The sequence below is a fragment of the Nyctereutes procyonoides genome, unplaced genomic scaffold (assembly GCF_905146905.1).
Source record: "Nyctereutes procyonoides isolate TBG_1078 unplaced genomic scaffold, NYPRO_anot_genome, whole genome shotgun sequence".
NCBI classification, from domain to species: domain Eukaryota; kingdom Metazoa; phylum Chordata; class Mammalia; order Carnivora; family Canidae; genus Nyctereutes; species Nyctereutes procyonoides.
Genome location: NW_026575028.1, coordinates 866,264 through 881,465, shown reverse-complemented (window position 1 = coordinate 881,465; position 15,202 = coordinate 866,264). Strand labels below are relative to the sequence as shown.

At 41.8% G+C, this 15,202-nt stretch overlaps 1 protein-coding gene across 2 annotated transcripts in view; it reads right to left on the bottom strand.

The window, feature by feature from the left end:
• The window catches only part of ATP6V1E1 (ATPase H+ transporting V1 subunit E1), a 34,310-nt gene that overhangs the window by 8,935 nt on the left and 10,173 nt on the right, over window positions 1-15,202 (bottom strand). For both annotated transcript variants that reach the window (XM_055315396.1, XM_055315397.1), the window contains exons 4-6: window positions 10,927-10,992; window positions 5,343-5,452; window positions 4,823-4,889 (exon numbers count right to left, since the gene is read on the bottom strand). In XM_055315396.1, the coding sequence (XP_055171371.1) occupies window positions 4,823-4,889; window positions 5,343-5,452; window positions 10,927-10,992 (243 nt within the window). The remainder of the gene's footprint in view (window positions 1-4,822; window positions 4,890-5,342; window positions 5,453-10,926; window positions 10,993-15,202) is intronic.

Sequence of the window (15,202 nt, the reverse complement as noted above, 5' to 3'; positions counted from 1 at the left end):
CAGACACACAGACAGAGGGAGAAGCAGGCTCCATGCAGGGAGCCCATTATGGGACTCGATCCCGGGACTCCAGGATCATGCCCTGGGCTGAAGGCAGGCGCCAAACCGCTGAGCCACCCAGGGATCCCCTCTTTAAAGTTTTTAAAGATTTTATTATTCTAGAGAAAAAGAGAACAGAAGGAAGAGCAGAGGGAGAGGGATAAGTAGATTTGACACTGAACACAGAGGCTGAAGCTGGGGCCAAGAATAAGACACTCAACTGACTGTGCCACCTAAACACCCCTAAAACTTCTATTTAAATTCCAGTTAGTTAACATACAGTATAATATTAGTTTTGGGGCACAATATAGTGATCTAACACTTCCTTACATCACCTGGTGCTCATCACAAAAGTGCTCCCCTTGATCCCCATCACCTATTCACCCCAAACCCCAGCCACCAATGATTTCAATTTTCTTCAGCTCAAGGCATGATCCCTGGAGTCCTGGGACTTCCTGTGTGGAGCCTGCTTCTTTCTCCCTCTGCCTGTGTCTCTGCCTCTCTCTCTCTGTGTCTCTCATGAATAAATAAATAAAATCTTAAAAAAAAAAAAACTTCTATAGTAAAAATAGCTAAAACAAAAAATTAAAAAGGATTATCAGGACATCGCTTATGGATGAGAGAACACAGTGAAAATTACTCACCATTTATTGGCTTATTGGTGAAAAGAGGAGTCAGGTCTTTTATTTTTTTAAAGATTTTATTTATTCATGAGAGACATGGGGTGGGGGCAGAGACACAGGCAGAGGGAGAAGCAGGCTCCATGCAGGGAGCCCGACATGGAACTCAATCCTGGGTCTCCAGGATCAGGCCCTGGGCTGAAGGCGACACTAAACCGCTGAGCCACCTGGGCTGCCCGAGTCAGGTCTTTTAAAAGGCAGAGATAATGTCTCTGACTCAAACTGTTCTACATGGTCTATTCTACTTAGGATGATCTTTGGAAAGCTATGGTTTTTGGTACTTTAAGGAGGAAGGAGAGACACATGCTCACCTAGATGCCAATTCGAGTTTGGGGAGAAAGGGTGGAGAGGAAAGAAATAGCCCTCAATATGGAAAAGCCCTTTATTTGGTTCTTAGAGTTACCATTGATCCTCACCCATCTGAGAATCACTGCTGTGCAGGACACAGCACGTGTAGTGAGCTCTCACTCCCATGCCTACGGGAAGGCACTCTGACACTCACTCAGGCATCTAATTTCAAGCAAACATCTATTTGACATCTACTAAGTAAAATATACCAAGATATTTTTAAATATCAGAAGTACTCACTTTAGAGCCAATTAAAAAAAAAAGTTTATAAAAAATTCATGAGATAGACACACACACACAGAGAGGCAGAGACACAGGCAGAGGGAGAAGCAGGCTCCATACAGGGAGACTGACATGGGACTCGATCCCGGGTCTCCAGGATCCTGCCCTGGACTGAAGGTGGCGCTAAACTGCTGAGCCACCGGGGCAGCCCTAAAAAAAAAAAAGCTATCTATCTATCTATCTATCTATCTATCTATCTATCTATCTATCTATCTATCATCTATCTATCTATCTATTTATTTATTAGCTTTTAATAAAAAGTAAAAAAGATGGGGATCCCTGGGTGGTTCAGCAGTTTAGCACCTGCCTTCGGCCCAGGGCGTGATTCTGGAGTCCCGGGATTGAGTCCCACATTGGGCTTCCCTGCATGGAGCCTGCTTCTCTCTCTGCCTGTGTCTCTGCCTCTCTGTCTCTCATGAATAAATAAAATCTTAAAAAAAAAAAAAACCAAAACAGTTAACAAAATGTCCAAAAGGACATTATTTTTCTTCTAAATATGTAATTATTAGGAGATCATCACTTTCTTTTTCACATTTTTCCCATGGTGCAATCATCTCAATGGTTGTATCAGGTTGGCTTTATTTCCACTTACTGATCCTCAGCCAGTTTTTCCTTTCAAGCACTTAGCTGACAGAGGCATTACTATGATAACTGCGAATAAAGGAATCTACTAAAGAAACTGTAAGGTTATTACCCTTTCCACTATACTGAGTCTGATTAGCTTTAAGATGTTTCTAGTCCCTGAGGGCTCAAGAGAAAGTAGAGCCTCAAAATCTTCCCCATAACCAACAGTCATTCTCAAAACATTCTGCACAAAGCAGACTAAACCACAACAGCAAAAGAATTTGTTTATTTATTTAAAAGATTTTATTTATTCATGAGAGACACCAAGAAAGAGAGAGGCAGAGACACAGGCAGAGGGAGAAGCAGGCTCCACGCAGGGAACCCGATGTGGGACTCCATCCCAGGACCCCAGGATCATGCCCTGAGCCAAAGGCGGTGCTAAACCACTGAGCCACCCGGGCTGCCCCCTTCTTGGAAACATTAGATGCTCTATTAGATTATCATTTTGTTCAAATTTTCTGTTCCCTTGGCTTCTTAGTCTCCTCCAACATGACTGCTTTTTCCTCATGTTTCCTCAGCAATCTATTAAATATGATGCTTCTTGGGGCACCTGGCCAGCTCAGTTGGTAGAGCATGCAACTCTTGATCTTGGGGTTGTTGAGTTCAAGCCCCATGTTAGGGGTAAAGTATACTTAAGCTAAATTATAAAATCAAAATAGAATGAAAACTGAAAGATGATGCCAGTATTGAAAGAGAATTTTGTTTGTGACAATTCCGGAAATAAACTCTTGGGCTACTGACAGGTCTATGAAATTTGGGGGAGATACGTGTGCTATGATCTGAACTGCTGCTTTGTATTTCTAAGTTATAAAATGTAATCCAATTCCCCTAACCTATCTCCTAAAGAAAATGGTGGATAATTTGGATAATTATATTTTGGTTTTTTGAGAGGGGGAGAATGAGAGTCTGGGGGTGGGGCAAGAGGGAGAGAATCTCCACGCCCAGTGCAGAGCCCAATATGGGGCTCAATCCCAGGACCCTAATATCATGACTGAGCCAAAGACAGACATTTAACTGAGCCATCCAAGCACCCCTGTATTTATAAGGATTTTTAAAAAGATTTAAAACAGCTTACAAGAATATATTCAATAAATATTTCAAATTAAATTTTTTAAAAGTTAAAAGAATAGGGCATGTGGCTGGCTCAGTTGGTAGAACATGAGACTCGTAAGCCCCACACTGGGTATAAATCTGATTTAAGGGGTAGCCCGGGTGGCTCAGCGGTTTGGCACTGCTTCAGCCCAGGGCATGATCCCACAGACCCGGGATTGAGTCCCATGACCGGCTCCCTGTGCGGAGCCTGCTTCTCCCTCTGCCTCTCTCTCCTCTCTCCATTTCTCATGAATAAATAAATAAAATCTTAAAAAAATCTGATTAAAAAAAAAAAGTTAGGGATGCTTGGGTGGCTCAATGGTTGAGCATCTGCCTTTGGCTCAGGACCTCATCCCAGGATCCTAGGATCAAGTCCACATCGAGTTCCCCATAGGGAGCCTGCTTCTCCTTCTGCCTGTGTCTCTGCCTCTCTTTGTGTTTCTCATGAATAAATAAAATATTTTTAAAAAAGTTAGAAAAATAAAATACAACTTAAGTAGGTGAAAAAAATCACATCAAGGGCACCTGGCTGGCTCTTGATCTCAGGGTTGGAAGCTCACACCCCACACTGGGTGTAGAGATTACACCCATTATGTTTCCATAGTGTATTAGATGACCTTTAAGATGATGATTAGATGATCTTTTCTGCTTTTAATATTATTAAATCTCATTCCCCCCAAAAAAGGGCAGCATAAAAATAGATAAGGCAGGGACGCCTGGGTGGCTCAGTGGTTGAGCGTCTGCCTTTGGCTCAGGGCATGATCCTGGAGTCCCTGCAGGGAGCCTGCTTCTCCTCTCTCTGCCTGTGTCTCTGCCTTTCTCTCTTTGTGTCTCATGAATAAATAAAATCTTAAAAAAAAAATTTAAAAAAAATCAGATAAGGCAGATACAAAACCTATTGACTGGTCAAATTACAACACTTAACAATAAGTGTTATAACCCTTGGCACTCATCTTGAGGAATGCTGCTAAGATATTTAAGTTACAGGTCTCTTAACTCTTGAATTGTACAAATAACAGCAACTACCCAGTAGCTGTCACAGTTGTCATTTTGACTCCAGGTTTCTTTTTTTAAAGATTTTATTTATTTATTCATGAGAAACACAGGCAGAGGAAGAAACAGGCTCTATGGGAGCCCGACATGGGGACTGGATCCTGGGTCTCAAGGATCACGCTCTGGGCTGAAGGTGGCGCTAAACCGCTGAGCCACCGGGGCTGCCCGTGTAGTTTTTAGAGTAGGCTCCAAACCCAGCATGGAGCCCAAATATAAATTTGATTTTTAAATAATTTCAAAAATATATATATATATATAAAAAACATCTCAGCCCTCTGAACCAAGTATCATAATTAATAGATACCAAAGAGGAAACTGAGGCTCAGAAATAATAATTTACTCAAACTAATATGGCAAAGCAGACTTTTCTTTCCCCTTGGGGTGGTGGGGGGAGCAAGAGGAGAGGGAGGGAGAGAGGAGGAGAGAGAGAGAGAGAGAATCCCAAGCAGGCCCCACGCCCAGCAGAGCCCAACATGGCACTGGATCTCACAACCCTGAGATCATGGCCTGAGCCGAAATCAAGAGTCAGACACAACCAACTGAGCCACTCAGGCGCCCTTCACTTTGTATTTATTATGATACCTAGTATAATGATTTCACAGATGAAATGTTTTATCTCTAAAACTCATTCAACTTCTTAACTAGTAAATTCTCTGTAACAGGCAAGTGAATGAACAATTTTATAATAGAGAATAATTACTCACTGTAATAAGGTCATCTCTTGCTCTGAGGACTTTGAGCCTTGCTTGATTCATCAAATTAGACATCTGACTGCAAAAGATATGGAAAAATAGTTACAGTGGAGCATTATAAAAAAAACTGCAGTGAAAGAAATACACAATACATATACTTCCTATGTATGTACAGATATTTCTTTGTATATACCCCAGAGAACCTGAATGAAATACATTCAGTAATTTCTACCAACTTATTTTCTTTTTTTTTTTTACCAACTTATTTTCAAAGAGAAAGTATTTACTGAGTGCTTGCCAAGTGGCAAGCACTTTCATTATCAGTTATTCTACCTTTTTTTCAATAATCCTGTGATACTTCCATTTTCACAAATGAAGAGAAAGAAATTAAGCAACTTGTCCCAGGTCAGACAAGTATTTAAGTGGTCCAAGTAAGACTCGAACCCATAGCTGCCTGACTCCAAAGCACCTGCTCTGTCCCACTGACTTTTTAAAGCTTCCTTAGTGAATACTGTGACCAGGATCTACTTACATTTTCTTCTGCTGCTCAATCTGCTTTTCTTTCTTCTCATAGTATTCCATAATCTTCAGTCTTTGGGTTTGCACAAGACGACCTTTCTCAATGTTGAACTCTTCCTCTGCCTATCAATGAATTAATTATTACTAATTCATTACACCAGATTTTGAGTTTTATTTTAAACAGCTGGTAGCAGCACCATATTCCATATCAAAAACAATAAGTTTATTATGACTTATCTTCAAAAATCATTTCTGATTTACTCAAAAGGGATAACTAGTGATTTTCATCATAAATGATGAACCAGAAAACCGAAAATTTGACCAAGGATAATGGCACCAGGGGTACTTGGTTGGCTTAGCTGGTAGAGTGTGCTGCTCTTGATCCCATGGTCATGAGTTGGGTGTGGAGCCTACCTAAAATAAAAAATCATAAAAAATAAAAAAGATAAGAGTACCTATCCACAAAGTTATATAGGAAATATTCAGATAGAAGATTCAGTACGTGAAAAAAATTATGTATTCTAAATTTAATCCACTTGCTTACTAGAGGGACTATAGAATTGAGTTTAGAAGATTTGGGTTACTGCCTAAAAAAATTTGGTCAAGTAATTTCAGTCTTAGTCCTCCCTTACAAAAGAATTAAAATAGTATTTTTCTGGTGCCTGGGTAGCTCAGTGATTAAGCCATCTGACTTGATTTCAGCGCAGATCTTGATCTCAGGGTTGTGAGATCGAGCCCCATGTTGGGCACCAGGCTGAACGTGGAGCCTGCTTAAGATTCCCTCTCTTTCTCCCTGTGCCTCTCCCACCACATCTCTCTTTAAAATAAATAAATAAATAAATAAATAAATAAATAAATAAATAAATAAATAAATAAATAAATAATACTTTCCTCATAGGCCAAATAAATAAATCTAATAGCCCTTTTAAAATAAGTTATATACGTGTAAGCTGTTTTATCAGTGCAAATTACTGAGCAGTTTTTTGTAAATTTTTTTTCTAGGGCAGCCCCGGTGATGGAGCGGTTTGGCGCCGCCTGTAGCCTGGGGCATGATCCTGGAGACCCAGGAACGAGGGATCGAGTCCCATATCGGGCTCCCTGCATGGAGCCTGCTTCTCCCTCTGTCTGTCTCTCTGCCCCTCTCTCTCTGTGCCTATGAATAAATAAATAAAATCTTAAAAAAAATTTTTTTTTCTATTTTTACCTTTCACTTGGAGTACAAAGCAACATTACAGTTTCAGATCATTAAATAAATCTGGTGATATCAGATGACGACAATCATGACCTGAATTCTGGGAGTAGGTAGTTTTCCAGTTCAGGGAGTAGTGGAGAACCACATTACTCAGCTACCAGAGAGTTCTAGCTTTAATTCAATGGCTGGAAGGAGTGCTGGTCCTGGTCAACCATCCATAAATTTATTTTTTTAAAGAAGCTCTATGCCCAACACAGGGCTAGAACTCATGACCCTGAGATCAAGAGTCATATGCTCTACCAACTGAGCCAGCCAGGTGCCCCCATCTATGAATCTTCATCACAATTTCCAATTTTTATTTTATTTTATTATTATTATTTTTTAAAAGGGCTATTATGCTATCTAAGGGACCAGAGAATTTTTTTTTTAAAGATTTTATTTCTTTATTCATAGAAACGCAGAGAGAGAGGCAGAGACACAGGCAGAGGGAGAAGCAGGCTCCATGCAGAGAGCCCGATGTGGGACTCGATCCAGAGTCTCCAGGATCACGCCCTGGGCTGCAGGCAGCGCTAAACCGCTGCGCCACCGGGGCTGCCCACAATTTCCAATTTTTAAAACTAATTGTAGGAAGAGAAAATAACTCTAGGCTGACATATAAATTGACCTGGATGACTACTAACGTCTCCTCCATTCATAAGCTGTTAAAATCTTCAGAGTGACTGTTGGAACAAGGAGGCTTTCATGTGCTCCCAGTTATTGTACAGTGTGCAGAGGCTAGCAAGCATTAGTCCTGCTAGACCACTTCATACTACCCCTCGAAGACCACCGGTACATATATACAACATGCCTGTCATGGTTCCAGCTGTTACTGTGTTAAAGTCATCTTCTGTACCTCTTGTTTTCTCAATGATAGCACCAAATGCGCACAGAACACAGAAAACCTAGAGTATTAGCCCAAAGTGCCCCTTGCCTAGTCACCATGTTAAAAATCCTTAAACCTCCTCAGAATTCAGTAAGGATGGCTTTTACTTTATGTAAATATAAATGAAGGTTAAACCTCCGGGATCCCTGGGTGGTGCAGCGGTTTAGCGCCTGCCTTTGGCCCAGGGCGTGGTGATCCTGGAGACCCGGGATCGAATCCCACGTCGGGCTCCCGGTGCATGGAGCCTGCTTCTCCCTCTGCCTATGTCTCTGCCTCTCTCTCTCTTTGTGTGACTATCATAAATAAATAAATTAAAAAACAAAAAACAAAAAAAACAAAAAAAAACCTCCAACATTTTTGGGTACTCAGTAAGAAAAATTATTATTAAATATAAATCAAATATAGAAAGGCTTTGAATGACAACCTAGAATAAATACATATATACTTTCTAAGATTGTATTTATTTGAGAGCACACATGCACACAAGCAAGAGGGAGGGGCAGAGGGGAGAGGTCGACTTCCTGCTGAGCAGGGAGCCCAATGCAATGCAAGGCCCTGGGATCAGGACTTGAGCCAGACACTTAACCGACTCAGCCATCCAGGCACCCCTGGCCTAGAATATATTTAATAGAAAAGTTTATAGTAACTGATCTACATTTTAAAAATAGCATTTTAACGGACAAACTAGCTTACAATTAAGTTTTTTTTTTGGGGGGGTGGCAAATATACTTGGATATCAAATAGAATCAAAGTGTGGAATATTACAGAATATAAAGCAGAATTAAAGGGAAATACCCAAAGAGAAGGAAAAAACCGTCTAACTAGAAGACATTGTGTCTGCTCCTGGCTAGAACTAAGTGGTCCAAGTGAACTCGCTCGGCACACTCAAGGAAGCACCATTCTGACTTGCACCAGCATCAGGCACCACCAGAACAGTGATGGAGGCAACTGGAAGAAGACAACAGGACATTCCTCTTCCAGCAATGGAACACTATCACAGGAATGGTTCTATCTGGACAACTGACTGCTGGAAGAGCTGTTAGGCAGGCTCCCTCTGGGGAGCCCGATGTGGGGACCTGACCCCAGGATCACATCCTGAGCCAAAGGCAGATGCTCAACTCTGAACCACCCAGGCATCCCAAGATGTCTATGATTTTTAAGCATTATGAAATGATTTTGGAAAAGTTAGCTAAAGTGGTCCACTTGGATGTTTAATGGTTGGCACAGGTACTTGAACTTTCATATCCTAAAATAAATGCCTGGGGGCATATGGATGGCTCAGCTGCTAAAAGCATCTGACTGACTTGGGCTCAGGTCATGATCTCTGGGATCAAATCCGAGTCAGATTCCCTGCTCACCTGGGAGTCTGCTCGTCCCTCTTCTTCTGTACCTCCCCCTGCTTGTGCTCACTCTCTCTCTCAAATAAAATCTTAATTAAGAAATATAAATACAGGGATCCCTGGGTGGCGCAGCGGTTTGGCGCCTGCCTTTGGCCCAGGGCGCGATCCTGGAGACCCAGGATCGAATCCCACATCGGGCTCCCAGTGCATGGAGCCTGCTTCTCCCTCTGCCTATGTCTCTGCCTCTCTCTCTCTCTCTGTGACTATCATAAATAAAAAATTAAAAAATTTTTAAAAAAAAGAAATATAAATACATAAATAAATGAAATGCCTAACAGCTTTTTTCTATACCTAGCATGGGAAATAAAGATGACTGTTATACAAGGTAAGACTATTTGAAATAGGAATGCATTTATCAGATAAAACAGAATTTCTACATTTGTCTCAGAGGGAAATAAAGGCACTAGTGAGACAAGAAACTGAACATGAAGGCAGCCTGGGTTTAGCACCGCTTTCAGCCCAGGGCCTGATCCTGGAGACCTGGAATCGAGTCCCACGTCGGGCTCCCTGCATGGAGCCTGCTTCTCCCTCTGCCTGTGTCTCTGCCCCTCTCTCTCTCTGTCTCTATGAATAAATAAAATCTTTAAAAAAAAATTAAAAAAAAAAAGAAAGAAACTGATCATGATCATCAAACAAAACAAATTTTTTTTAAAGATTTTATTTATTCATGAGAGAGAGAGAGAGGCAGAGACACAGGCAGAGGGAGAAGCAGGCTCCATGCACGGAGCCCGACACGGGACTCGATCCCAAGTCTCCAGGATCACACCCTGGGCTGATGGCAGCGCTAAACTGCTGAGCCACCCGGGCTGCCCTCATCAAACAAAAATTAAACAATACTCTATCAGCTGTTATGTGTTAGTGATAGACAAAACAGTCTCTTCCTTAAAAGATTTTTAAGGTTTTATTTTTTAATCTTTACATCAGAGCTCAGGAGCACTGTGAATGGGGGCACGCTGCATTGGAGCTCTCAGAGCTGTCTGGGGACACGGTGACAATCCTGCGGACTGTCGTTGTCCGAGCCAGCACTGTGCACCTCATCTCCATGACAGCAGCAGCAACTGCCTGAACTGCGAGAATGCCCGCAACCTGTCTCTGGAGGACCACTGTGCCCCTGACTTTCCTTCAGGATACCATTCAGAGGGGGGAGCTTGTAAACAATGTGACTCTTCCTGCAGAACCTGCCAGAGGCCTTTCTCCTGCACCTCCTGCAACACCAACCTCATTCTGTCCCACCCTGGCACCTGGAGCACCACCTGCTTCCTAGGCCACTATCCTGAGGACAACTGTACTGTCAACATGGGTTTTAATTTTTTTATTAAATTATTTTATTAAAAAATATTTTATTTATTCATTCATGAGACACGGATAGATACAGGGAGAGGGAAAAGCAGGCTCCCAGACCAGGATCACGCCCTGAGCCAAAGGCAAAAACGCCCAACCACTGAGCCACCCAAGCGTCCCTTATTTTTTATATGTATTTTTAAGATCATACGTATTCACTTGACAGAGATAGATGGCACAAGCAGTGGGAATAGGGAGAGGCAGACCCCTTGCTGAGCAGGCAGGCCAACATGGGGCCGGGTCCCAGGACCCTGAGATCACGACCCAGGCCAGAGGCAGACACTCAACCACCTGAGCCACCCAGGTGCCCCTGTCAACACAGGTTTTTAAAAATGAACTCTCTCTCCTTTCTTGCTTTTGGAGTCATTGAAGGAAACATGAAGTTCTTGCTTCCATACTCTCATCTGATAGCCTTTACTTTTAAAAAAATATATAGCAATATAAAAATACTATACTCTCCCCTAACCAACTATCATAATTAGTCATAGATGCTGAATGTCTGGATTCCAGATTCCATGAGAAAATTAATCCATTACCTGTCTACTCTCTACCATAAAATTTCAGGATACTTATTGGCAATCAGAATGTTTAGAAAGGAAAATTTATTTTTAACATTAAAGATAAGACACATCCTTAGCAGTACTATGCAATGTGCTATTAAGCAATTTTACTAATTACTGTTATCAAAGCCAAACAACATGAAATTTTGATAACTTTTTAAACTTAGAAGATGGAATCTCACCTTCGCATCTATTTCCTCTGCTTTCTCGTTGGCTTCTTGTTCAATAAAAGCCATCATATGCTTAATCTATAAGAAAGAAGAAAAGGTTATTTCATTTTTGAATATAACAAGAAAATATATATAGATCTTTTCTGATTCATTCAACAACCATTTACTAAATGCATATTATGTGCCAGGCATTGTGTACAGGATAAATGAAATAATTTCTGCTTTCAGGTATCTTACAACCTGGAAGTTGCTCCACCAAATGGATCAGATGCAATATTCAGTATCACCCAACATTATCCTACTCTCAAAGAACTTGGAGTCAAGGGGGCAGGGAAGACTGGATATATATCCTCCTTTACTTCATATACCTTTCAGTTAGCATCCTCTTTTTTTTCTCTTCTCCATCTGTAATAAAACAGGTCTCTAATTTCTCAGCTTTCTTTTTAAAAGATCTATATTTCTGTTAAGATTTATTTTTACTTTTTATTTTTAAGTCATCTCTACACCCAACGTGGAGTTCAGGCTCCTAACCCCAAGATCAAGAGTCGCATACTCTGACTGAGCCAGCCAGGTGCTCCAAACTTTTTCAACTTTCTTGCCTACTACTCTCAATGTACTTCAATCTGACTTCTATCCCCACTACTTCACTGACATTACTCGTATAAAATCAATCTCCTCTCTTTGCTTCCATGACTTCCTTGTTCTCCTTGAAGAGGGCCACCCTCTTCTTCTCTGCTTCCTTGACTGTTTTTTTAAGATAGCCTACTCACAACAATCTAAAAATCCAACACACTCAATAATGAACTCACTCTCCTCCCCTCTGCCCATTTTTTAAAAAAGATTTTTATTTATTTATTCATGAGAGACAGAGAGAGACAGAGACACAGGCAGAAGGAGAAGCAGGTTCCATGCAGGGAGCCCGACGTGGGACTGGATCCCGGGTCTCCAGGATCATGCCCTGGACTGAAGGTGGCGCTAAACCGCTGAGCCACCGGGGCTTCCCCGCTATGCCCCTTCTAGTCAGTCTTGAGGATTACACCCACATCTGACTTTGACTCTCATACCTCAGTCCTCACATCCAGTCAACCACCAAATCCTATCAACTCTTTTTTTTCCAAGATTCATTTGAGAGAGAGAGAGAGAGAGTTAGAATGAGCATGAGCAGCGGGAGCAGCAGGCAAAGGGAGAAACAGGCTTCCTCTTGATCTAGGAGACATGAAGGGCTCGATCCTATAACCCTGGGATCAAGACCTGAGCAAAGGCAGATGCTTAACTGACTAAGCCACCCAGGTGCCCCTCAATCCTCTCTTCGAATAGTTCTTTAATTAGTCCACATCTCTCCATCTTTATAGCCACCATCCTAGTCTTTGCCACCACCATCTCTCAGATGAATTATTACAACAGCTTCCAAATTTGTCTCCATGCCCTCAGTGTAATTTCCTCTCTAATCAACTTTACACTACAACCAGAAAGATCCTTTAAAAATGCCTGTTTTGGGCAGCCCGGGTGGCTCAGCGGTTTAGTGCCACCTTCAGCCCAGGGCCTGATCCTGGAGACCTGGGATCGAGTCCCATATCGGGCTCCCTGCATGGAGCCTGCTTCTCCCTCTGTGTCTCTGCCTCTCTCTCTCTATGGGTTTTTCATGAAAAAATAAATAAAAAATATATATATATTTTAAAATGCCTGTTTCAGGGACACCTGGGTGGCTCAGCAGTTGAGTATCTGCTCTTCAGCTCACAGTGTGATCCCGGGTCCAGGGATCGAGTACCACATCGGGCTCCCTGAGAGGAGTCTGCTTCTCCCTCTCTCCCTCTGCCTATGTCTCTGCCTTTCTTTAAAAGGATCTCTCATGAATACAAAACAAACAAAAAAGCTTGTTGCATCATGTATCACACTCGTCCCCCAATTCCGCTTTATGATAAAGCGCAAAGGTTTTAGAAAGTACATGATCTGGTCAATGCTTACCATCATATGACATAACTTTCAGCACTGGCTACTCTAGACTCTTGGTTCCTGTCCTGCTAAACTTATTTCAGTTTTTCTGTTCCTTGAGTTCACCATTCTCTTCCTCACTTTCATGATTTCAAATATGCTATGCCTGGATGGCTCAGTGGTTGAGGGTCTGCCTTTGGCTCTGGGCGTGATCCCTCTGCCTGTGTCTTTGCCTCTCTGTGTCTCTCATGAATAAATAAATCTTTAATAAAAAAAAATATGCTGTGCTTTCCACTTGGAATACTCACTCTTTTCCCTTCACCTAGCTAACTTCTCAGGATTCAGCTTGCTTAACTGTCACCTCCTGTGGAAAATCTTTTCTGAACTTCTCACTAATGCGCACTCTGCACCTCTTCTACCTAAATGCATATTCCTAACTCCTTGCTTACTTGTCCCTATCCACAACTAAACTGTAAGATGTGGTACCTGTTAAAAGGCTTTTTTTTTTTTTTTAAGATTTTATTTATTCATTCATGAGAGACACACAGAGAGAGGCAGAGACACAGGCAGAGGGAGAAGCAGGCTCCATGCAGGAAGCCTGATGCAGGACTCCATTCCAGGACCCAGGGATCACAACCTGAGCCGAAGGCAGACGCTCAACCACTGAGCCACCCAGGCGTTCCTGTTAAAAGGCTTTAGATCAGAGGATAAAGTCCACTGAAGTCTGTCTTACTTATTTATTTTAGAGAGAGAGTGCTCAAGCAGTGGAGAAGCATGCTCCCTGCTGAGCAGAGAGCCCAATGCAGGGCTTGATCCCAGGACCCTGGGATCATTACCTGAGCCAAAGGCAGCCGCCTAACTGAATGAGCTACCCAGGCGCCCCTCCACCGAAGTCTTCTGAATGGGGCTTAGGGCCATTAATCCAATTTTAGACTCATAAATGAAGTTTTCTTTTTTTCTGACTCATAAATGAAATACTGTCTCTAATGGAAGACATAAAATGCCCAAGTGAATATACAAGTAATACAGCTCAAATCAAACTCACTGGTAGTTTCATTTCATAGGAGCTCTAACTGAAAGAAATGATGAATTAAAAAAAAAAAAAGATGATTTTAAAGATATCAACCTCTAGGTTATTAATCATTGTGCTTATTTTTTTAAAGATTTTATTCATTTATTTGAGAGAGAAAAAGAGTGCACATGCAAGGTGAGGGGCAGAGGGAGAGAGAATCTCAAGTAAACTCCATGCCGAGCTCGGAGCTGGAAGCAGGGCTGTATCTTACCACCCTGAGATGACAACCTGAGCCAAAATCAAGAGTCGGATGCTTAACTGACTGAGCAACCCAGGTGCCCCTAATTCCTTGCGGTATATCAATTCTCCCACTTAGGGTAAGCTCCATGAATATTGAGATCTTCTCTTTTACATCACCATAGCCCCAGAACATGGAACAACTCCCACTATAGTGGGTGTTTAATAAACATTTGTGAATGAATGAGAACTTGTTGGTATGTATTTTAAGCTTGAGATACCCAAGAACTTTTTAAGGTTTAACAATCTGAAAACAAAACAAAACAAAAAAAAACAAACAACAACAACAAAAAAACAATCTGAAAACAATTCCCAGCTTCTCCATGTATCACAAAGATATCATATATCTCCTGTACAGATGTACAAAAGAGAGTTAGGAATTGTTTTACAATAATGTGAATATGCTCAACAATATGCTTCTCCCTCTGCCTGTGCTTCTGCCTGTCTCTCATAAATAAATAAATTAATCTTTAAAAAATGGGGCAGCCCGGGTGGCTCCGCGGTTTGGTACCGCCTTCAGCCCGGAGCATGATCCTGGGGACCCGGGATCGAGTCCCACATCGGGTTCCCTGCATGGGACCTGCTTCTCCCTCTGCCTGTGTCTCTGCCTCTCTCTCTCTGTGTCTCTCATGATTAAAAATGGTTAAAATGAGTAAGTTTTGGTATGAGTTTTATGTATTTTTTTAAAAGGACATTGATAGGGGTGCCTGGGTGGCTCAGTTAGCAAAGTGCCTTCAGCTTAGGCCATGATCCTGCAATCCTCATCTGCTCGGCAGAGAGCCTGCTTCTCCCTCTCCCTTGAACATGCATGCATGCTCTCTCCCTCCCTAACAAATATTTTAAAAAATAAAAATAAAAAGGGCATTAATAATACAACCTCACGCATCAAAGTCTTAAAGAAAAAACAGTATGGTTTTAAAAGGGAGGACTTTTTTGTCAAAATTCTTTTTTTAAGATTTTATTTATTTATTCATGAAAGAGAGAGAGAGGCAGAGACACAGGCAGAGGGAGAAGAAGGCTCCACGCAGGAAACCCAATGTGGGACTC